This window comes from Sinocyclocheilus grahami, unplaced genomic scaffold (genome assembly GCF_001515645.1).
Source record: "Sinocyclocheilus grahami isolate Dianchi unplaced genomic scaffold, SAMN03320097.WGS_v1.1 scaffold29.1, whole genome shotgun sequence".
Classification (NCBI taxonomy): domain Eukaryota; kingdom Metazoa; phylum Chordata; class Actinopteri; order Cypriniformes; family Cyprinidae; genus Sinocyclocheilus; species Sinocyclocheilus grahami.
In genome coordinates, this window is record NW_015505208.1 from 801,203 (window position 1) to 823,859 (window position 22,657).

The 22,657-nt window shown below is 38.7% G+C and overlaps 2 protein-coding genes across 5 annotated transcripts in view; one reads left to right on the forward strand and one right to left on the reverse strand.

Moving 5' to 3' along the window:
* Positions 1-1,737: 1,737 nt before the first annotated feature.
* On the forward strand, positions 1,738-4,608 carry LOC107571700 (prostasin). Of its 2 annotated transcripts, none has more exons than XM_016258041.1 (5): positions 1,738-1,844; positions 2,583-2,799; positions 2,884-3,137; positions 3,216-3,355; positions 4,126-4,608. In XM_016258041.1, the coding sequence occupies exons 2-5, from the start codon at positions 2,636-2,638 to the stop codon at positions 4,297-4,299; spliced, it is 732 nt and encodes a 243-aa protein (XP_016113527.1). In that variant the 5' UTR covers positions 1,738-1,844; positions 2,583-2,635; the 3' UTR covers positions 4,300-4,608. The 2 variants fall into 2 exon arrangements, with proteins under 2 accessions (XP_016113527.1, XP_016113519.1); XM_016258033.1 differs by lacking the exon at positions 1,738-1,844 and adding an exon at positions 2,209-2,488.
* Positions 4,609-4,957: 349 nt separating this feature from the next.
* Positions 4,958-22,657, reverse strand: part of dip2ba (disco-interacting protein 2 homolog Ba) — a 74,753-nt gene continuing 57,053 nt past the window's right edge. Inside the window, exons 5-39 of one of the 3 annotated variants that reach the window (XM_016256609.1) lie at positions 22,263-22,496; positions 21,916-21,974; positions 21,577-21,670; positions 20,476-20,595; positions 19,420-19,617; positions 19,166-19,257; positions 18,965-19,075; positions 18,756-18,879; positions 18,542-18,651; positions 18,353-18,455; positions 17,077-17,141; positions 16,900-16,993; positions 16,631-16,750; positions 16,436-16,550; positions 16,210-16,349; positions 15,415-15,551; positions 15,236-15,316; positions 14,963-15,090; positions 14,748-14,862; positions 13,619-13,820; positions 13,122-13,234; positions 12,033-12,113; positions 11,826-11,949; positions 11,316-11,437; positions 11,123-11,234; positions 10,927-11,036; positions 10,687-10,817; positions 10,347-10,515; positions 9,013-9,183; positions 8,869-8,930; positions 8,737-8,794; positions 8,570-8,644; positions 8,247-8,421; positions 6,861-6,984; positions 4,958-6,718 (exon numbers count right to left, since the gene is read on the reverse strand). In XM_016256609.1, coding sequence (XP_016112095.1) covers positions 6,466-6,718; positions 6,861-6,984; positions 8,247-8,421; positions 8,570-8,644; positions 8,737-8,794; positions 8,869-8,930; positions 9,013-9,183; positions 10,347-10,515; positions 10,687-10,817; positions 10,927-11,036; positions 11,123-11,234; positions 11,316-11,437; positions 11,826-11,949; positions 12,033-12,113; positions 13,122-13,234; positions 13,619-13,820; positions 14,748-14,862; positions 14,963-15,090; positions 15,236-15,316; positions 15,415-15,551; positions 16,210-16,349; positions 16,436-16,550; positions 16,631-16,750; positions 16,900-16,993; positions 17,077-17,141; positions 18,353-18,455; positions 18,542-18,651; positions 18,756-18,879; positions 18,965-19,075; positions 19,166-19,257; positions 19,420-19,617; positions 20,476-20,595; positions 21,577-21,670; positions 21,916-21,974; positions 22,263-22,496 — 4,322 coding nt within the window. In that variant the 3' untranslated portion in view covers positions 4,958-6,465. Of the gene's footprint in view, positions 6,719-6,860; positions 6,985-7,889; positions 8,034-8,246; positions 8,422-8,569; positions 8,645-8,736; positions 8,795-8,868; positions 8,931-9,012; positions 9,184-10,346; positions 10,516-10,686; positions 10,818-10,926; positions 11,037-11,122; positions 11,235-11,315; positions 11,438-11,825; positions 11,950-12,032; positions 12,114-13,121; positions 13,235-13,618; positions 13,821-14,747; positions 14,863-14,962; positions 15,091-15,235; positions 15,317-15,414; positions 15,552-16,209; positions 16,350-16,435; positions 16,551-16,630; positions 16,751-16,899; positions 16,994-17,076; positions 17,142-18,352; positions 18,456-18,541; positions 18,652-18,755; positions 18,880-18,964; positions 19,076-19,165; positions 19,258-19,419; positions 19,618-19,930; positions 20,105-20,475; positions 20,596-21,576; positions 21,671-21,915; positions 21,975-22,262; positions 22,497-22,657 lie in introns of those variants that run through there. The other 2 variants (XM_016256603.1, XM_016256597.1) reach the window with 2 other exon arrangements.

Sequence of the window (22,657 nt, forward strand, 5' to 3'; positions counted from 1 at the left end):
CACACACACACACGCACACACACAACCAAGTCAATGTAAAGTCAAACGAGAATCATGCGAAGCGCCGATGTGTTTCAAACCAGCTGTCCCGACCTTCCGAAGCTTCAAACGTCATCAATCACGTGGTATTGTCATTTCGACACAAGCATCGGCACAGTGTCATAGTTGCCAAGTCCGCGTATTATACGCGACTTTGGGCTTCTTCTTTTTTTGTAAAGTTGCGTGAAAAAATCCCAGGTCGCGGGTTGCAGTTTTTTGGGTTTCAATTAAAAAAAATATGGTTGCTTGTTTGGGAAACCTGACAAGCAACTTTGTTTCTTTTCATTTATGTTCACCGTATTCTCCAATGCATTGATTGACACTCTGTCTGCTCACAGTTAATAGCCAACCAGTGCAATAATATAAGTGCTGCAGCTTAATTTGCCAAATGGTCCTCCCCCTCATTGGAGAAAATCACGTTCAAAAAGAAGGCATGTGATCCAAGCGATGATAGAAGTAGATGTAGAGGAGTGGGAAATCCGTGTATCATTCGATTATTCGTTTTTTGATTTAATATTGAAAGTAGAAAAATTTGAAAACTGATCCTTTTTCTTTTTTTTCGTTTTGTTCCAAAAAACGAAAACCGAGAATTCAGCTTAAATGTTCGTTTTTCGTTCATGGGTGGAAAAATGAATAAACAGCTTGAATATTCGATTTCTACAAGAATTAAACGCCCCTTTCTGCTGATTGGTCAACCAAAGATCAAACCTTGCCTTCATCAGTTCTTCTGCAGTATCACGCAGCAGAATAATAGTCCTCTGCTGCTGCAGTTGTAAGGATTCTTAACACATTTATTGCAACTATATTTCATCTTTTTTCATCAAACAAACAGGCTTATGTTAAAAAAAACAACTAAAGTCACCGTTCTCTGCCATTAAATTGGCAAGCCCGAGCAGGACATTGCGATGTTGCGAAATTGCGATGGGTTAAATAAACTCAATAAGCAGACAGACGTGTATACAGTCAAGCGCAGAAGTGCACAGGAAATAAGCAGCAGTCATATTTAAAGCAGTTTAAATTAATATTGAGTACTGATTGATGTTCACTTGGATTTTTCCCCCATCGAGGGAACTTAATACTCTGTCATTAGACGAGCTATTCATTAGTCTGTTTGATGAGAAAAATATGAAATTGATCAAATTAGTTATTCATCCTTACAACTGCAGCAGCAGAGGACTATTATTCTGCTGCGTGATACTGCAGAAGAACTGATGAAGGCACGGTTTGATCTTCGCCTAACCAATCAGCAGAAAGGGGCGTTTAATTCCCGCCCACATGTAGAAATCAAATATTCAAACTGTTTATTAATTTTTCCACCCATGAACGAAAAACGAAAATTTAAGCTGAATTCTCGTTTTTCGGAAAAAAAAAACAAAAAAACGAAAAAGGATCAGTTTTCTCATTTTTCTACTTTCAATAATAAATCAAAAAACGAATGATCGAATGATACACGGATTGTGGGATGACTTGCTTTTAGTTTTGTTCCCATTTTTGTTGCAGTTTGCTGATTTTTGTAAAATAGCTTCTGTTTTTGCTTTTCAGATAAAAGAGTTGTTTCAGTTTAATATGTTGCAGGCTCATTTATTGGTAATAAATAATTGATAACAAATAATATTGATGATAATAAATCATCAAAAAAAATTGGGCTTGTTTTTGAAGCAGCGGTTGCTTGTTTGTCTCGCGAGAGTTGGCAACAGTGCACAGTGTGTGATACAATAGTGCTTTAACTGCGTTGGCGCATCGGAGCCTCGGTATCAATCACTAGAAAAAAATATTTCAAGCTTACCGTTGTGAATCGGGCAAAGGTAAGGAGATAGTTTTGAACACTGGCTGGTTAGGTATTTGCCCAAATATTGATTTTGGATCGTTAAAAAAAAAAAAAAAGTTACGGACTGCAGCTTTAAATAATGTCATACCATTGTCGTTTAAGTCTCTCGATAACTTTGGGTTCAGTAAGTGAGTCAAATTATTTCATGAGGGATTCATAAAAAAGAACTGTCTTATAAGAAACAATCATTCAAGAATCGGACTTCATTTGCCCTGTATGTTTGTGATTCAGTTAAAAGAACTTGCTCATATTCATTTGGTAATCGTTGTACGTTTTTGATTCACTAAAAAGAACCGGCTCTTAAATTGTTCTAAACAGGCAGCGTTTAATAATCCGGTTATGAAAAAAATGCTTTCGGTCACGGGTTATGGCCACAGGGCTTACGGCTGACGGCACTGAACTACATTATCGGTTATATTATACTTCACAAAGCTTAATGACGTACGCCATAGAATTCAAAATGTGACGGTTATTTAGCAGTCAAGCACCCTGTTGCTTTAAATGACCTAACGTTAAACGTCTCCGTGATGAGCCCTAGCATGAAAATTCTCATTTTTATGTGTGCTTTGGGGTGGGGGGTCATTTTTTATTTTGCCGCGATCAGTACTCCGTCCGAAGAGCGTGAGTTTTAACTTTAACTTGTTAAACAATGAGATCGGTGCACTACTTTCAGCGAATTTGGTAACTTAACTGTGTGTTTTTACCAATCTCCTAGATTATCTGTGCGGACACAGGCCTGAGAGAGTGGTTGCACGTCGAAATAAACGGATGATCGGAGGCCAGAAGGTCAAAGTGAGTTTTTGGCCGTGGCAGGTGTCTGTACAGTACCAGCCCAATTCATCTGCCCCGTTCATTCAGGTCTGCGGTGGAGCTATCCTCCACCGATACTGGATAATGACCGCGGCTTCGTGTGTAAATGAGCAGCAACAAAGGTCATATATGTACACTTTAATCCTAAACAGCCAGTCTGTATCTGCGTATTGCCTCTGATAATGTTGTTGCATTTCCTCCCACAGCCAGTTTTTGATCCGAGCAGGAAGCAATAGATTGGATGTCAATGATAAATCCACACAGCAATCAGAAGTCGCCAAAATGATTAAACACAAACGATTCAATCCTGTCACTTTGCGGTACAATATAGCTCTTTTAGAAATGACGACCCCTTTTGAGTTTAATGAGTTTGTCCACCCCATCTGTGTGCCTGATGAAAACACTGCCGATCATAGATATGAATCGTGTCACATCACAGGATACAACGCTCAACCTGGTGGTGAGTTGACACTGCAGCTATTTACAATAGCTGACTTGAAGATGTTTGTATTATATTTGATCTTTTTACATTTATCAGATGATATTGGCGTACTGCAAGAGGCCAAAGTGGATTTAATGTCACGGTCCTTGTGCAATAAGCCAGAGTATTGGAACTATACTGTGGCAGCAGACATGCTTTGTGTTAGTGAATTCGGTGGCGGCGTTGACGGATGTGAGGTATGTTTTAATACACTTCTTTAGTGCTTTAACTCTATGAACTTTATAAAGTAGTTAAAGACATTGAACTACCTCTACATTGGAATTGCATAGGATAGCATCCTAGTACCATATTATCAGTCGACATAAGACATTTTCAGATGATTTTTTTAACGATTTAATTGCACGTATTTTTACATTCAAAGTTTTGGTGTCAGTAAGATTTTTTTAATTCAACAAGAAAGTGACCGAAATCTTGTCAGAAAATTGTGTAAATGTCTTCAATGACCATTTCAAATAAATGCTTTTCTATTTCTCTTAACTTTTTATTAATCAAAGAAGATTGTAAAAATCACAGTTTCACAAAAAATAAAATAATTAACATAACTTTTCAATTTTGATATTAATTCGAATGTTTCTTGAGCCCCAAATCAGCATGATTTCTGAAGGATCGTGATGTAAGATTAAATTACATTTTAAAATATATTAAAATAGAAAGCTGGTTTTAAATTGTATTGATATTACGCAATTCCTTTCAAAAACATTAACAAAATCCTACAGACCCCAAACATTTGAATGGTATATCAAATTTAAATATCCATTTTTAATACTGTACATCATGCCAAAGTTCACTTGTAGCATTTAAAATGGTTGATTTCATTTTTTATTTGACAAAACAGTTTATTTTTGGAGTGAGTTAAGCCACTTATCTGAACTATTAATATTTGTTATATCATTTGATATATTTATAATAATATATTGTGCATGTATGTTTATGCCATAACATGCAGACAAATCTTGGTGGACCGCTGAACTGCTATATCAAAATTGAGGAGCGCTACTTTTTGATTGGAATTCGGGTGAAGGCCACTTCTTGTGGAAAACCTAACCGACCAAATGTTTATTTGAAAGTCTACAGCCACTATTATTGGATTGAGCGTGAAATGAATATCACCTCAGATTAAATATGATTTTGCAAATACATAATGATTTTTTGTATATAGTCAGTAGGCCTAATTCAAATATACAGCAGAGTGTGCTTGTGTTATGATTGTATTGACATAAGAGCTAAAGTGAGGAGTAAGAATCAGAGGGTATGGTGACCTCTGGTGGACAAATCTGAATTTAGCCTGAAGCTTTCAGGAGCTTGTATTGTATCCTGATGATTTTATTTGATGATTCCTGGATTCATGAAATGTCATGTAAATAAAAGTGGATTATTCCTGAAAAAGTGTGTGTGGATTATTTGAGGCCATAAATATAATTTCTTAATATGCCCCTGTATTTATATTTACATGTGCTGCATAATGGTCATTTCGGAACCTAAAAACAGCTCAAATAAATTAAATTCAGTATTTGCACTGATGTAGTTTTGCTAACTCTCATTACTGATCCTATATTATCATGAAATTTTGGATTCATTCTTTCTATTGATTTATTTTCTTTCAATTAACTTAAAACAAATTGTGGATACAGATTTTTCAGCACAGCACATAGGTTAAATATAAATGAACCAGAACGGTTTTCATTTCCGTTTCAATGTGGAAGAACACTAAATCTTCTTAGGCTTGTTATGTGCACATTGCTTACATAAAGTTACTGTAATAAAGACAGTAAAAGATGCAGTGATGACAACAATAAATTTAATTAACATAAAACTTTATGAATTTTGCACCAACACTCAATATTTTGACAGTTAAGGACTGAATTACAAATACAAAAAGAAAGGTTATGAGAATGTGTGCATTGTTAAAGAAAAGAGCTGCACAGAATTTCACATGTAAACAATCTGCAGGAAGAAATACAAATTTGATATCTAAGGCCATTTTGAAATAAACATGTTAGGTGCTAATAAATGTTACTGTAATTTTATTAAGATAGAAAAGATATTTCCTCTCTTAGGTCACATTCTCTTTTTCCATATGTTGGTTAAAACACCCTTTTTGCTTTCTAGCACGCTCACTCTCTCTCTCTCTCACACACACACACACACACACATCCAAAACACTGAAAAAACATTGAAGGGTTGTTCACTGTCTGCCACTCGGCGACCCCAGTGTGTCAGTGTGAACGGGCCTTACGAGAAACAATGAAAACAATCCATTTTGTGTGACGGTTGTAATGTGTACAAATATTTTTATTGTTTCCGCATCATGACCTTGAGTCACCGCTGCTAAGAACTGCCATCAAATATGAAAGATCAGTCAAGTTTTTTGGAGGACCAGATAACGGGGTCCATTTGTTTATACAGTAACACCAGTGAGACACTACAATACAAACACCTTCCATCTCTTCACCTTTCCAGTCACCTCGAATCAAAATAAAGACAGAAACACATTTAAAAAACAAGTTTCATAAGGCATGGATCTGTCTTCATCTCCAAACGTTTCTGTCACCCTCAATACACATGCTTAATGCATACAGATGTCAAGTTACGAATGTATTGTGTTAAAATTGCTGTGCTTTGAGTGAGGACAATGCCACAAACCCCTCCTCACTCCAGTTCTTACAGTTGCAATTGGCAATGTGAGTAAAAAAAAAACCTGTTCACGCAATAATAAAATGCGGCACATTTTAAAACCATTAAAATGACTAGCAGTTTTGAATAAAAGAAGATATGTTTGTTTTGCTGGTGATAATGTTGATCCATAAAACTAAGTTAGCACTTCCAGAATGAAAACCGAAGGACACACCTCTGGCCATGAGAGGAGATAAAGTGCGCAGAAAAGCTTCGTGTTAGTCCCTCGGGTCTACCTGCAAGAGCACAAGCGCTGCTCTATGGAAGAGGCAAATCTGAAGTGGCACCAGAAGTTGGACATCAAAGTCAAAGCAACTGGCGAAGATGTGGTTTCACCTGTTTTAAAGGGCAGAAATATGTTCTAAAAGAAGAGCACCACCCTCCTGGATGTCCAGAGAAGGTTGGATGGCTTCAGCCGGGTGACCGCCATTGGTCGAACAGGCCACAATCACATTAAAAAGAACATAAAAATATGTACAAGGCTCAGCGCAGGGGCAGAAAGAGGACTAGCTAGCTTCTTCCTCCATGTTGCGTGCTGACGGCACAGAGGAACGGGCTTGTTGTGAGTGGTTCTTTGGGTGCCATGTTGAGCTTTAAGCACGTTAGTCCACGCTCACATGTTGTACGCCACGTAGATGGGATCCAGCTGGTCGGCCAGGAAGGAGTCGCGCAGGTGCATGCGCTGCTTCTCGCCCCGCGAGTTGATAGGGATGACACCGGGGTCCACGATGACCACCACACCAACTATGAAGTGATGCTCTTTCAGGACTACATTAGTGACCAGGGGAACCAAATCGAGAGCTTCCTGCTCAGATCCACTGAGCTCCACTACAACCACCAGAAGGTTGGTCCATGTAAAGACGGCACTGTAAGATAAAGCATATGATCCAATCAGAGACATGAACTTAAAAACACAAGTATAAAGTATAGTAACAACAAAACTTGAAATCTTGGTAATCAGAAACTGATATGTTCAGACAGGAGTGTCAGTGTTCTTGAGGTTCTCACCTCTCAGCGATGCTGCGGTGCGCCCGAGACACAGAGGTCTCAATGTCAATGGGATGATAACGCAAACCTCGCAACTCCAGTGTTTCATCGAGTGAACCCACCACAAACAGGGCATCGTGGCGATCTGATGAGGAAAATAAAGGAGCATGAGAAAATGTCCCTTGGAGCAGTTGGAGCAGTGTTACATTGTCTGAACATGTATGTGCATTTTTATCCCTTGCAAACAAACATTTGGTTGTGAATATTTTCCTGTATATTAAAAAATATATATATATATATATAAATCCATCTGTTATTGCATTTTTTTGTTAGGAAAACTGAACATTTGATGGAATTTCTTTTATTTATATATGTAAAAAAATGTATGCTACTGTTCTACAAAGTTTAGGGTCAGTAATTTTTAATGTTTTTGAAAGAAGTTTCTTATGATCACCAAGGCTGCTTTTATTTGATCTAAAAAAAGAACCTATTTTATTAATTGTGCAATATTACTACACTTTAAAAAAAACTTAAAAAATATATATATATTTTAATAATTTACGTAATTTATTCCTGTCATGACAATGTCACATGATCCTTCAGAAAGCATTGCAATCTGCTGCTCAAGAAATATTTATTATCAATGCTGAAAACAGTTGCTGCTTAATATTTTTGTGGATTAATTTATGAATAGGAATTTCAAAAGAAAATGGCTTATTTGAAACAGAAATCATTTGTGAAAGTTTTTATTGCTGAATAAACCATAAAAAACCTTGCTGACACCAAATTTTTTAATGCAATTGTATATTAAAACCTACAAAATTTAATAATAGATTATACAAATAAAATTATAGATAAATAATTAAGACAATTTTAATGATAAAATTGAAATTGATACAAATGTATAGTTTGTTGTGCTGGAGCCAATAAAATGTTGGCAGGCAAGTGAAGGCTGCGCATATGGTTTATCAAATCCAAATTCAGAGTCTGAACAATCCATTTTGCAATAATACTTTCACAATAATCATCAATCTGTAATATAGTACTGACCTCCACTTGCATCCAGCAGCTCTGTCCTCCTGACAAATCCCAGATATCCAGTTCTGGCCCAGAGCGTTTCAGTGTCTCCAAAGCTCAGCCGTGTGTTGAAGTGGTCTGCCTGCAGGCTCTCCTCACCGTAGATGGTATAATAACCAAAAATAAAATTATAGATAAATAATTAAGACAATTTTAATGATAAAATTGAAATTGATACAAATGTATAGTTTGTTGTGCTGGAGCCAATAAAATGTTGGCAGGCAAGTGAAGGCGGCGCATATGGTTTATCAAATCCAAATTCAGAGTCTGAACAATCCATTTTGCAATAATACTTTCACAATAATCATCAATCTGTAATATAGTACAGACCTCCACTTGCATCCAGCAGCTCTGTCCTCCTGACAAATCCCAGATATCCAGTTCTGGCCCAGAGCGTTTCAGTGTCTCCAAAGCTCAGCCGTGTGTTGAAGTGGTCTGCCTGCAGGCTCTCCTCACCGTAGATGGTATAATAACCACTGGCATTATGAGGACTGCACACCCAGATCTGAAAAACAAGGCACGAAAGCGATGAAGATGTTAGTCGTCAAACAGAACCTGCTGAGTATATGGAGGGATTTCCGACGTGGACCGTTATACCTCACTGAAACAAGTTGTTTTTGTGTTAGTACTCAAATGAAAGTGTGCTTGGTCACCTCGCCTAGATGAGAGTCTCCTAATGGTCCTCTTGTTTCTGGGTTCACGATGATTACTCTCACTCCAGGAAGAATCTAAGGCAAGGCAGAGAAAACAATTCGGGATGACTGATATGTCTTCTAATAACAGTGTAAGATAAAGTAGGACAGAACTAGGATGCCCTTACAGTCCCAGACTCCATCAGCGGCAGACTCTGAGGAGCTCCTCTCTCCACCAGCCTCACTCTAAGACAGAGAAAGAAGGACAATGTCACACTGCAAGCATGTATCAGACTGTAGCGGGCTCATCTCACACATACCTGTCATGCCGGAGGGACTTCATGTCTACATAAACAGTGGACGGGTCTGGACCAGTAGTGCCCTGATGGAAGGAGACAGAAATCAAAATAAGGTCCTGCTCTTGCATCATGACACTGTTGATGCAATACATTTTTTGCCCCAACCTGTAGACAGATGGCCAGGTTGACTCTGGCGCCGAAAGCTGTGCTCACTGCGCGTGGAGACAGGCCCAGGTCTTTGAAGAGCTTGGAGAATGACTGCGTGAGTGTCAAACGAGGCCTCTCTTCGGCTATGACGACACAGCTCCTTACACACGAGAGGTTCACGCCGCGCGCCTGCACATACATCTCTCGTCAGCTTTTATAGACGCGTCCACACTGTTTATCTTGAACATCCCTTTCTGAAAGCTTTTTTCCTCACTATTACAGGATTAGTGACCCAAAAATTCTGTTATTTCCTCAACCTCATGCTACTCCAAACCTGTATGACTTCTTCCAACTACAAAATAAGGATTTTTAATCATGTGCTGGTTGTTCTATTGCATTAAATGGAGATTGAAAAGTGGTGCATTTTGGCTTGTGTGTATTTCAATTCAACTCTCACAAGCCATACGATAGCTTGGTGTGAGAAACTGACCAAAATGTATGTTACTTAAAAGACGATCTGCCCCTGGCAGTGAAATGAAACAGGAACTGGATCAGTCCTTTTGGTGAATGAATCATTCACTGGTTTTGTGAACTGGATCGATCGAATCACTAAAAATATCTGACTCAAAATAACATTTTGTTTACAAAATGGACATTGCTTCTACATGCCAACCAGAGAGGAGTCTGTGCTCACTTGAACGTATCATATGGTTTCAGAAGACTTGGAATATAGTACACAAGTTGAATGGATCACTTTTATGCTTTTTTTTTGGTCATTTTGGAGCTGTAAAGAGTGGCCAGGATATTCTTCTTTTGTGTTTCGCTGGAGTCATACAGGTTCAGAATGACACGTAGATGAATAATAACTTTTATGTGACTGAGTGTGTGACTGTACACTACCGTCCAACTAAAATTTGGGGTCAGTACAATTTTTTAAGGAACACATTCATCAAGGATGCACTGATCAAAAGTGACTGTTTTTTAAAGACTTTTACATTTGCTACCAGCATTTTTATTTTTTCCTAACGTTCTAAATCAAAGAATCCAGAGAAATCACGGGTTCCAGAAAAATATTAAGTTTTCAACATTAATAATAAAAAATGTATTTTGAGCAGATTAGAATGCTTTCTGAAGGATCATGTGACACTGATGACTGGAGTAATGGCTGCTAAAAATTCAGCTGTCATCACAGAAATAAAAAATATTTTAAAATACATTAAAATAGTAAATATTTATTTTAAATATTAATACTATTTTTACTGTATTTTTTAACAAATAAACGCAGCCTTGATGAGCATAAGAAACTTTGTTCAAAAACAAATCATACCAACCCCAACATCCTGTTGACTCACCTTCAGAGCTTCAGTCTGTGTGCCAAGGCCCTTGGTGCAGAGCTCCATGACAGAGTATGAACAGAAGGTGTCTCTGATCTTATACTGACTAAGCGTGCTCAGCCACAGGGGCAGAGACGTCTCCAGCTCCATGGGAGGGATCAGGATTGACTGGTGACCTGAATAAACACTAGACACACACAGATACAAATTACAGTGACTATTCTAGAAATTCCATGCATGGCATTGTGTCCTAACCAGGTGCGGTCTCAGCTTAACCTCAGATTAACATAAAATAGATGTGATTTATTGCATTACGCCCGGTTAGGTCATATCTAAAAGGTTTGACTGTGTGTACTACCTAGACATACACCACAGCACAAAGCCCAGGCCACAGTAGGGGTCCATGCAGATGGCAATTTGTCTGGACGAGTACAGCTCACACTGCAGTTTGATGGACCGACACAGAGCATTGACCGCTGAGTGAGATATCTAAAAGAAACAAATAAACAAGCTGTTTAGGACCTAACCAGTCAAAGATCCTACATACTTGTTCTTGCCGAAAGCAAAATGAACAAATAAATGGATCGATAAGTCTTGCCTTAACTCCGGTCAGCATGCCTGTGGTGGACACACTGAAGTCCAGGTAGGCCAGCATTTCCGCAGTGGGAGGTTTATAGATGTGTGAAGGCCGTTTCCTGGGAAGATCATCTGCACACACAAAATCCGTCAAGTCAGGTATACTGATCTTTCAACAGTTGTCATAAAAGCTATGTGAATATATGTAATTTCTGTACCTGTGTCTATGATATTCGGCCAAGTCTTCACATTCACACTGGCTGCCGCTTCTTTAGACCGCAAAATCTTCATCAGGGTCTGAGTTGTGAGGATGCAGGCTGCTTTGCTCACCTAAAAGAGACAACATTGGTCAGATTAACATGCTGCACTTCATAAAAACATAAATGGATGCCATGTGCAAAATAGACTCACATCTATGATCATTCGGACTGTGGGGAGAGTGGCAGCAAGGTTCTGTGGATGAGGAGGCCTGACGGTGACCGGAATGCAGCCCGCATACAGACAACCATAAAAGGAGGCGATTAAGTCTATGCCTGTAGAAAAGATTAAAATATTTCTTGATAACATTCCATGTGCTGTTATTTCTGGGTGTTTAAGGTGCTGAGAAATACACCTGGTGATTTTAATGACTGGTAGATAAAACCAAAAGGTTTTCTATGTGCCTACCAGTGACTAAAGTTACCATATTTAAATCATCTTAAAAAACACACACACTTGAAAGTTGCAAAATAAATGCATATTAAAAGTTTGTGCATTAATATGTTAAATTCTAGCTGTATATTCACTAAGGTGTGGTCACATTTACAAGTTTCCTGGGCCAACAAACAATGTATCAATGTTTGCTCGCAGAATTTAAACGGAATTTCGTTGGAGTGACCACACCCTAACATGTACTATGAAAGCTAAGATGGACATCGTTACCGGGAGGATAAAGCAGTACTACGTTGTCTCCAGTGTTAATTCCTCCTCTTTCCAGCAAAGCTGCAGTGATCTTCTCTGCTCGCTTGTGCAGTTGAGAACACGTGGCTGTGCTCACTGCTACACCCTGAAGGCCAAAGCAAGAAGAGTCTCAGTACAAAACGGTTTGACTAAATGATCAGTTTTGTATGGGGGTTGTATGCGTGTCACCTTTGCATTCAGCAGCAAATAGAGGACATGATCAGGATCAGTCTGTGCTCTCCACTGCAGGGCTTCAGACAGGAACTGATGCTGTAGGACAGAAGAGGACAGGTCTCAACTTATTATCCATACAAAGACCTCAATAACAGAAATCTTAGCCTTGAATATCATAACAGGATACACAAATCAACTTATAGCTTTATTTCAGCAAACAGCATTACTAAGCCAGCAAACAAAAAAAGGATCTATGGTTTATAATATATATTTGGGGGGGATGATAGTTCACATAGATTGTCTGTATATTTAAACACCCATAGCAGGACTCATGCAGGTAGCGGCAATAATGACCACACCATGCAGCAAAAGAGCAAGTGTATTCCTTCTGTTTACAAAACATAATGTTTTCATCTCGGAGTACAAAAAAAATAAAGAGGTACTTGTGAGACGAAATTTAAAATTTAGCCAATTTTGTAAGATATAAATATGAATTGTGACAAATACAAAGTCATAGTTACAAGAAACAGTCACAATTCTGAGATGTTACGTTAATAAAACCTATTCTCCATTTTGCTTTTTTGTTGAAGTAAAGCCAAAATTTCTTTAATAAAATCTATATCTTTATGCATGTTTTTCATCTCTAAGGCCATGAGGTTGCTGTTGTTATGGCTGGTTGCAAAGGGGAATTGAAGCTCAGCGCACACAAATAGCAGAGCGTTGCTGGCATTCAGGCTTACCATGTTAGTGGGCCACACACAGAGCTACAGCCCCCAGCACGAGAGAAAAAGACAGACCAGAGCACAAGCTTAGAGGAGTTCTCTTTAAACTCTATTTGTGTTGAGTTAATGACACTATCATTTGAACCAGATCGAAAGGTGGAATCCCAGTGGTGTCTGGAGGTACTCAGAAACTGGAGGCTTGATGTTGCAAAATAATTTTAATAGAGTTAAAGTTGTGTATTATGATACAATTATAGATTGTATTACTTTATTACAGAGATAAGAGGCATTATTAAAATTGCCTATCATCATATCCTGGAACATCTCGCAAGGATATCTACAGTGAGTTTACTAAGCAGTGGTCCTGAAATCTTTGGCTAACCTTTCTGGATTGCTCTTGGTCATCAATGAGCCCAAGATCTCTCCCACTAGCCTGTGCGATCCTCTTTCCTGCCACAAGGTTGCCCACCATAATGGAGGCGGGACCGACTCCCACTGTGAAGAAAGGAAAGTATATTTTTATAGCAAATTTCACACATAATGGTAATTTAAAGTACTTTACAGATGAATAATAAAGATTAAGATAAAAAAATTAAAATAAAAAAAAGTTACATTTAAAAAAACGAAAAAAAAAAAAAGAATTAACTAATAATTAAAAATAAACTAATAAATTAAAATAAAAAAGAAACGGAGAATAAATATAAAAGGACAATCTGTAAACATAAGTGCAGGCTATAATATATGAAACCATTTTAAAATCAGATGTTCTTTTAAACTTTTCTCAGTTAACTTGATGCTTAAAGGTTATTCCCCTCATCATATTAAAAAAAGAAGTGAGACAATTTTTTAGGTTTTGATTAAGATGCAAATCAAGAGTACCTGGTTGCTTTTGCCTGGGTTTTGGAAGGTTGGTCACACATGTATGAGGGCACATGAGAATATTGCAAGGGTGCAGAGATCCCTCCAGAAAGTGCTGCTTGGTCTCAGACACATGAATACCACCCAGAGGAGTTTTGGGTAACGTGTTAGCAGGGACCAGGGCCAAACAGTACAAGCCCACCTGGTGGATACTGTCTATCGCCTGTGGGAAAGCATGCGGAATACAGGGAGTCATGACACCTATTACTGTGAAACTATAGGGCCTTTCGCACCGCTTTAGTTCCAGAACTAAATGTACAGTACTAAAGTACTGGGACGATTTTGCGCGAACTATTTCCCAGTACCATTTAAAGGGTTGCATTCGCACCGAGAGTGTGTACTAAGAAGTGACGTAAACCGGTCGACAGCGACGTCATTTGTGCGCGGCGTTCAACAACAGAAACAAAGAAGAACAACATTAACAACAGGAGGATGGAGGACGCTGTGATCGGAGCTGTGTTTTTGTTGAGTCTCGCGGGTTTCACAAAAATGGACATAGAAAGTCGACGTATACGTAAAGCGATTGAAAGAACAGAAAGGAGGACTAAGAATCTCCAACGACAACTGGCAGTGCTACATTTGCTACAAGTGCCTGCACTTCAGCGCCCGTCCATCTATCGCTGTTCTCCATACTTGCAAAATAAGTTGACACAATGTTTACAGTATGTTTACACAGCGTTTTAAATCATGGCGGGTGAGGGCGTTTTCGTACGCGTTTGGCCAATCAATGTCTACTTATGTCACGATTAGTACCAGTTGTGCTGGTTAGACCCTGCTCCGGAGTAGGAGCTAATTTGGTTCTCGAAAAAGGCAGTCCGGTACTAAAATCGCACCCAGTTCCGGCGGTGCGAAAACGCCAAAAAGTGGGTAGTTCCACAATTATTTCTGGTACTATGAAAAGGTTCCCGTGGTGCGAAAGGCCCTAGAGAGTCAAAATCTATAAATGGCAACATTGGATACTGTAAATTTGTCATTGTTATCTGCCTCATTACATTTAGCCTGTCAGCTCAGGCCCATTCATCTCAATGACCTACTTTAGACTAAACTAAATAGATTTTAGCGAGGTCATTGAGGGTAAATTGTGTATTACCTGTAGGACTCTACTCATCCACTGGAAACTGTCCTCTTCATTGGCATCAGGCCTCTGCTCTGCCACAATCACTATTCGCTCATCATAGAAAACAGTGACGGAGAACACGGCAATTCTGCGTACACGACACACAGTCTCAGAAGAACCACATCACACTATGACATTAGTCTACACACTTTCACCTGTAATCTGAATGAGTTTTGCGTCATTCGTACCTCCCTCGGTAGACAGTTTTGACTGGCTCTACCGCCAGCGCTGTGGCCACCAGGTCGTCTGCATTGTGTCTGCGCCCACTGACTGAAAGCAGACCCTCTATCTTTCCAACCACAAACACCAAACTTCCCTGAGGGCACAGAGAAGAGTTTTTTCAATAAAAGACAGATTACCATGTTACAAATCTGCAAATAGGCTTTGTTCTACAGGTAATCCAACTGGCCCCAAATGGTCAGAATGGTAGTCTATATACAGTATATTATACTATTACTTACCGGACCCACAAAGCCCAACAGTCCAGTGCGTGTGAAGGGAACATCTCCAATAGGGGTACCACCTGAGTTTACAGGAATCACCTGCAGACAATAAGGTCAGTGAGACATTGTTTTGAGTGAATGTGTTTATTTTGTGTATTGATTGTAGAAATATTTCTTCCCATGCATTTTATCCATACCTCAAAAGTGTTCTTGGTCACCCCGGGAAGGCCGTAGTACATGGTGCCTCCGGCACGTGAGTTCAAAACTATCTCTCCGATCTCATCGGTCTTACAGAGCATGGGTGGCCCATCGGGCTTCACAATACACATCAGAGCTGTGGTTCAGAAAGAAAAAACAGAAATGCTCTCTAATGTAATGAATTTACTGAAATCTTAAAATATAGGGTGACCATACGTGCCATTTTCTCCGGATGCGTCCTGGCCAGGATTTCTATATTGCCTAAAATAGCTAGGGTTTGGCTTTGTTTGCATGTGCAGACCGATCGGTGTATGACATCGGTTCCTTGTGTTTTCGAAAAGCTGTCGAGGTACTTTGAATCAAAGCAATATAGAAATCCTGGCCAGGAAAATGGCACGTATGGCCACCCTATTAAAATATTTAAATCCAAAAATATTAAATTAACTGAAATGGAAAAAATAAATAAAGCGTGCATTTAAGACTATACAATCATTTATATTTATTAAAAAATTATATATATTATTCCCACAGCATTGCAGTGATAGTGAGCATTCAGACAAATTTCAAATGATGCATGTATGTGGTTTTGACTGTGTTCATAAACATTGCATTTTGTGCATGCTACTAAAAAGATTTAAATCGGATACAGTTTTTTTCTGATGTATTGCATGCTAAATTTGTTGTCAATACCCATTAGTAGTTTCCAAGGTGGCAGTTGGTTTCAAACTTGGCAACAGTTCACGTCATGTATACATGATCTACAGTGAAATTTATAAATGGTTGCGGAGTCTCACCTCCAGGCATGACATGTCCTACATCTTGCACGGTAAGGGCTGAGTTCTTATCCTCTGTGTTGACCCGAATCACCCCGTGACTGAGTCCTGCCATTGACAGAATGGCCCTGGCAGGGAGCGGAGCACCCTGAGCACCAGGCCTAAACACATCAAGTGACTTTAAAACATATCTATGGCAATTAAGAGTATAATGATGATGTGTATAGCTCTTGATACATGCAGGTACCTGCGGATAGCCACCGTCATGGCCTCAGGGGAGGAAGCACATGGACATATCATCTCAGGTTTCAAACCATGAGACTGAAACACGTTCAGGAATGCATCACATGAAGAGACAGACCCTAAGACAGAAATATGGATAATTTATTTGCGCTGAAATACAGAAACACAGCCACTTCAAGCTCACAGCTTGTTTACTCACAAGGATTGGCTCCATCAGCTACAATCAGCATGCGCAGGGAAGACAGATTGGTGTCTTTCTGATCTCTGTGAGCCATCATAGCCCAGTGCAGATCTCTACATTTCACCAAGGCCACACGAGCTGTGCGCACACATATACATGAAAGACATTTTGATATTGTAGCACAGAACTGTTGATATTTTGATAATGTGCCATGATTTCTCTAGATGATTGACCATCAGCCAGATTGCTGAAGCAATTATAAGCTCAGATGTTGAGGATGTCTTTACCTTTGTGAACATGAACTCTCTGCACCCAGGACAGTGGACAAGCCTTCATGACAGAGTATGGCACACTAATAGTGTGGATCCTGTTCATGACACTCTGTAAGAAAACAGAGTGAGTCATGCAGGAAGTCTGTAAAACGGAAAAGAACTCACAAAACATAAATATTCAGTAATGCTCACGGTTACAACTCCATGCCAAAGGCCTGAGTCTTTCTTGAAATCCAGGACATTAACCAGTGTTTCTCCTAAGAAAAGAGAACAGGAAAATACAATTCTCTTTGAAAAAAGTACATTACTATAAGAGCAAAATGTTCTTTTATTTTAGTGTTGTCAAAAGTACCGACCACGATACCATTCGGTACTGAAATTTTAAAAAGTCCATTTTCCGCTATGATTTGAGCACTGTTTAGTTTTGAGTGCGTGAACACAATGACCAATCATCAATGTTGAGGAATCTGCTCAACAACACTCAAATCTTAGCAGGAAATTGACGGTTTTTTAAATTTCAGTACCGAATGGTATCGTGGTCGGTACTTTTGACAACAGTAATATAATATAATATTTAGAATATATTAAGAATAATTTTTGATACCTGAAATAAAGCTGAAATAAAATAGAATATAAATATTAGATGAAAAACTTAAATTAGAAATTAGTTGCCTTGGCCACTCTCTGATGTAAATCAGTTTAAGTTCAAGCACTTAAACTAGCACATAAAAAAACTAAGATTTAAACTAAAATTAAAATGAAACTAAAAATACAACCGAATGGTATCGTGGTCGGTACTTTTGACAACAGTAATATAATATAATATAATATAATTATATTATTTGTTGTTATTGTTAATTAAACTATTAAGAATAATTTTTGATACCTGAAATAAAGCTGAAATAAAATAGAATATAAATATTAGATGAAAAACTTAAATTAGAAATTAGTTGCCTTGGCCACTCTCTGATGTAAATCAGTTTAAGTTCAAGCACTTAAACTAGCACATAAAAAAACTAAGATTTAAACTAAAATTAAAATGAAACTAAAAATACAAAAATAAAAGCTTATTCAAAATCGCAATAAATACTATAATACTAAAATAACACTAATTGCAAAAATCATTTTAGACCTACATTTAAAGTGTACAAATTTAAATTCTAAACTTACACAGGCTGATAAATTAAGATAAGCCAGTCAATAGGCCAAGATTCAAGTCTGGATAACAATTTGATGAAGAATTAAATGGAAAAAAAAATGACACAGAAAACAAGTAATCTCCACTTCAAATTACTATTCAGAAAAATTATCTAATTAGTATAAATCTAATGAAATAATCTATGACTAAATATGATTATAAATTAATTTATCTCATTACTTAAATCTAGAACCAAGAGCCGCTCAGCATTTTGCTACTCCAATAACAGGTTTACATGCATTTGTTGTACAACAGTAGTGTAGCACTCACCTTCACAGTAATTACAGGCCTGCGTTAGAGCCTGACAGTGTGTCAGCATGGAGATTTTCGACACAGCCACTCCCATCACTGTACCCTCCTTAGAGGCCTTGTACTGAAAACACACACATCACAGATTTAGACAGATTGAAAGTATTCTTACTCATCAAAACAAATGTGCGCTCTCCTGCCTGCACTCACCTCTATGTAAGCCGTGTCAGTGTTTGCAGTAGGAATGTGTGGCTGCCAGTCCTTGGAGGGTTTGGTGAGATACTTGGTATCAGTGACCACCCATTTGAGCCGAGGCCATCCTGTAAGAAAACAGGTTAGACTTCCATTCTACAGCTTCAAAAGAAAACTTAATGAATTTGATGGAGCAAGGTGATAAAATAAGAAAAAGCAACAGGGAGCTAACCTTTAAATTGCATTATTTCTCCATTCTGGGTCTTTGGGAGTCCTTTTAGACACACTTCACTAGTGAGAGCGAGACCCACACCACAGCTGCCCAATAAGAAGCCTATCTGCTGACTTCCTGCATCCTAAAAATCAGACAAACAACTTTGAACACTTCATATAGCCGACATCATGTTTGAAGAGTTGTTCATACTTAATCTTCTCTCATACCTTCCGAGATAAAGGCACCTCTATTGGGACAGGAATGACCTCGGCGAGAAGGCACCCGTAAAAGGCCACCCAGAACATCCCAGGATCACTGTTAGGATAAACTAACGCCACCTAAAGGGAGAAATATGGAGAATAAGACACAGCCTTGAGCTGAGAGCAGTATATGATTGCAGTGCACCAAGTACTGTGTTGAAATCTTACCCTATCTCCAGGTTTCAGAACTGGTTCATTTTTGGTGCCAAGTTTGTTTAACAGTGTGTACGCCAACTTCAGACTGCGACTCCACAGTTTACCTACAGAGATCAAGGGGTGACATAAGCTCAGACAAATAATAAATATAGTAGCATATGGGTTTTGAATGACAGGAGGGTGAGTAAATAATGACAGCTTTAATTTTTGGTGAACTATTCCATTAAAACATCTCAAAACTACTTGTGCCCATTCAAACATCTTACCATAAGTAAGGGTGTAGAGTGGTTTGCCGGTGATGTCCAAGGCAGTGAGGGCTGGACTCTTGGCCTGTGTGGCTCCCCAACGTGCCAGTGCCGCCTGCAGAGCTGGAGGCCAGTTACTGACCACCCCTAGTGGCTCCCCCTTTACTGGAATGATCTGTCGCCCCTCTGGCTTGGGTGTGTTGGGATCTGGCTGGCGAACTGTAAGTAAAGAAGACAAAGCATTTAGTTACAGTCGGGTCCAAAGGTCTGAGGATACTGAAAATCTGGGACTAATTCTAGGTCACTAATCAGGTAAATTTGTGACTCTGATCAAGTGACTATTTGTAAAGATTTTCTTGCTTCCACTGAGGCTCAAGATGCTCTTTGGATCATTCTTAAATCATGCTGAGAGCAAGATAATCAGGTTCTTCAAAAACTTGTAAAAATGATATTCTGTTATAATTTGTATCAATATTTTTTGTTAAATTATAAAATAATTTAAAAGCAGAATACACCAAAAATAGCTTCATACATTCAACAATCTCTTCAGAGTCATCCAGGAAGAACTCGCTGAGTGGAGGCCGCTTGGGTCTCTTTAACGTGTTGAGCAGCTGCTGTATTTTGGTGGAGACATGACTGTGTGCTGGAACACCTGTTGACAGAAATATTCTCATTCACCTGTTCATATTACTGAAATGTGAGCTGGTCAAAGCAAATACAGAGTCAAAGCAAATACATGGGTGTGTTGGGATCTGGCTGGCGAACTGTAAGTAAAGAAGACAAAGCATTTAGTTACAGTCGGGTCCAAAGGTCTGAGGATACTGAAAATCTGGGACTAATTCTAGGTCACTAATCAGGTACATTTGTGACTCTGATCAAGTGACTATTTGTAAAGATTTTCTTGCTTCCACTGAGGCTCAAGATGCTCTTTGGATCATTCTTAAATCATGCTGAGAGCAAGATAATCAGGTTCTTCAAAAACTTGTAAAAATTATATTCTGTTATAATTTGTATCAATATTTTTTGTTAAATTATAAAATAATTTAAAAGCAGAATACACCAAAAATAGCTTCATACATTCAACAATCTCTTCAGAGTCATCCAGGAAGAACTCGCTGAGTGGAGGCCGCTTGGGTCTCTTTAACGTGTTGAGCAGCTGCTGTATTTTGGTGGAGACATGACTGTGTGCTGGAACACCTGTTGACAGAAATATTCTCATTCACCTGTTCATATTACTGAAATGTGAGCTGGTCAAAGCAAATACAGAGTCAAAGCAAATACAGATGATTCCATCAGGAGTTTTGTCACAACAAGCAAGCTGGAACAACACACAGAATCAAACAGGACCAAGTTGGGAAGACAAAACCACTGGGTGTCACTGCACTGCACTAAACACCCCTCCACCCCTACCTTTTCCTACAGTCAGATGGCATCACGAACAAGGAGGAAGCAAAAAAACATTCAAATGTTAACAGAAAAACATAACCATGTCAATTTACAATCTCTCTTAAAAAAGGCACTGACAGGAAAAGTTTTGTGTTGCTCATTCGGGAAAGTGAATAGTGCTAATAAACGTGAGTGATGAACCAGGCATCACTTTTATACTTAACAGGAAGTGAAAAAAGCCATTCAAGTCAATGAATTTACATTATTTTTTACAGTCTCTTGTGATTACTGGATAAGGATTTTTTTTTTAATAGGTTTTCTTGCAAACAAAATATTTTAGAGCTGAGCTTAACTGGAGTTACTCGTATAAAAAACATTATTATTATAATTAATATATTTAAAAAACAAATTCTAAATCTAATTTTTTAAATCCTGCAATCATATTTTCTATCAATTAGTTATATCTTGCGATATCTTGAAATTTCTAAAAGCATTAATTAATTTATAATTCAATTAATATAAATATATATATGTTTTTAATAACAGCTAATTAGCTATCTACCAAATGTTAATATTAAATGTTAATATGGGATGTTGTAAAAGAAAAACTGCTATTGGGTAAGAAAATACACCAAAAAAAAAAAAAAAACACAAAAACACAGATTAATAGGAGTACATTATTAACAATGCTTCATGTCAATCAATTCACAAAATTTTTTTTATATTTTAATACGATATTTTGCTTTGAATCAAATATTCAACACAAAGCTAGATATGTGGTGTTGCCCATACCGCCGGCAGTGTCCATCATGCTGGAGCGGCTCTGGCCGCGGCTCATGCCCTTCACTGCGATGTTGGGTGGCAGGTCCACTCTGGAGTTCCTGTCCTGAGGCACTGTGGACGTGACGTCAGGCGGAACGCTGCTGAGGAGTACATTATTAACAATGCTTCATGTCAATCAATTCACAAAAAAAATTTTTTATATTTTAATACGATATTTTGCTTTGAATCAAATATTCAACACAAAGCTAGATATGTGGTGTTGCCCATACCGCCGGCAGTGTCCATCATGCTGGAGCAGCTCTGGCCGCGGCTCATGCCCTTCACTGCGATGTTGGGTGGCAGGTCCACTCTGGAGTTCCTGTCCTGAGGCACTGTGGACGTGACGTCAGGCGGAACGCTGCTGCTCTCTGCAGTGAGGACACATGACAGCACAGTGATTCATCTGGTGAACCCGTGCTCAATATGAAACACAACTGAACAAACAGGTTTGATTAGTTGTATTAAATGCTGACTGATTTGGAAATTATGATTTGCTACTGCTTTGTTTTGCCTTGACCAGGTTAATAGAAGTCAAATAGTGCCTACGTAAGTGTGAGACAACTATAAAACTGAAGCTCTTTTGTGTGTGTATTAGTGGTTGTCTATTATTCAGCACCTGAACATGTGTGTATGTGTGACTCATTATCCTGCAGTACCTATGCGGGTGTGTGCCAGCACGTCAGCGAGCACGCTGGTCTGCCCCTGGCTGTGGTTGTGAGTTTTGCCGTCTCCATGAGAGAGTGTGGAGGAGGCGGAGGAGGAGGTGGAGGAGCCCTGGACAGAGCGGTTGATCCAGTACTCAGGACTCTGGAGATTCTGAGCCAGCATTGCACTGATTGCGGCCTGACGCCTCCGCAGGGAGCCCTCGTCCTCTGATGCCGATGATGTATCTGTGGCGACACGTATACAACAACAGTTAAAAAAAAAGCTATTTTTGCACAGAAACAAAAAACTAAATGCAGATAAGACAACAAAAGGCAGACAGATATATTGCCTTAAGAGTGTATTTGCAGTGAAATTGTGGTTACTTAATTAAATTAATCATATGTAT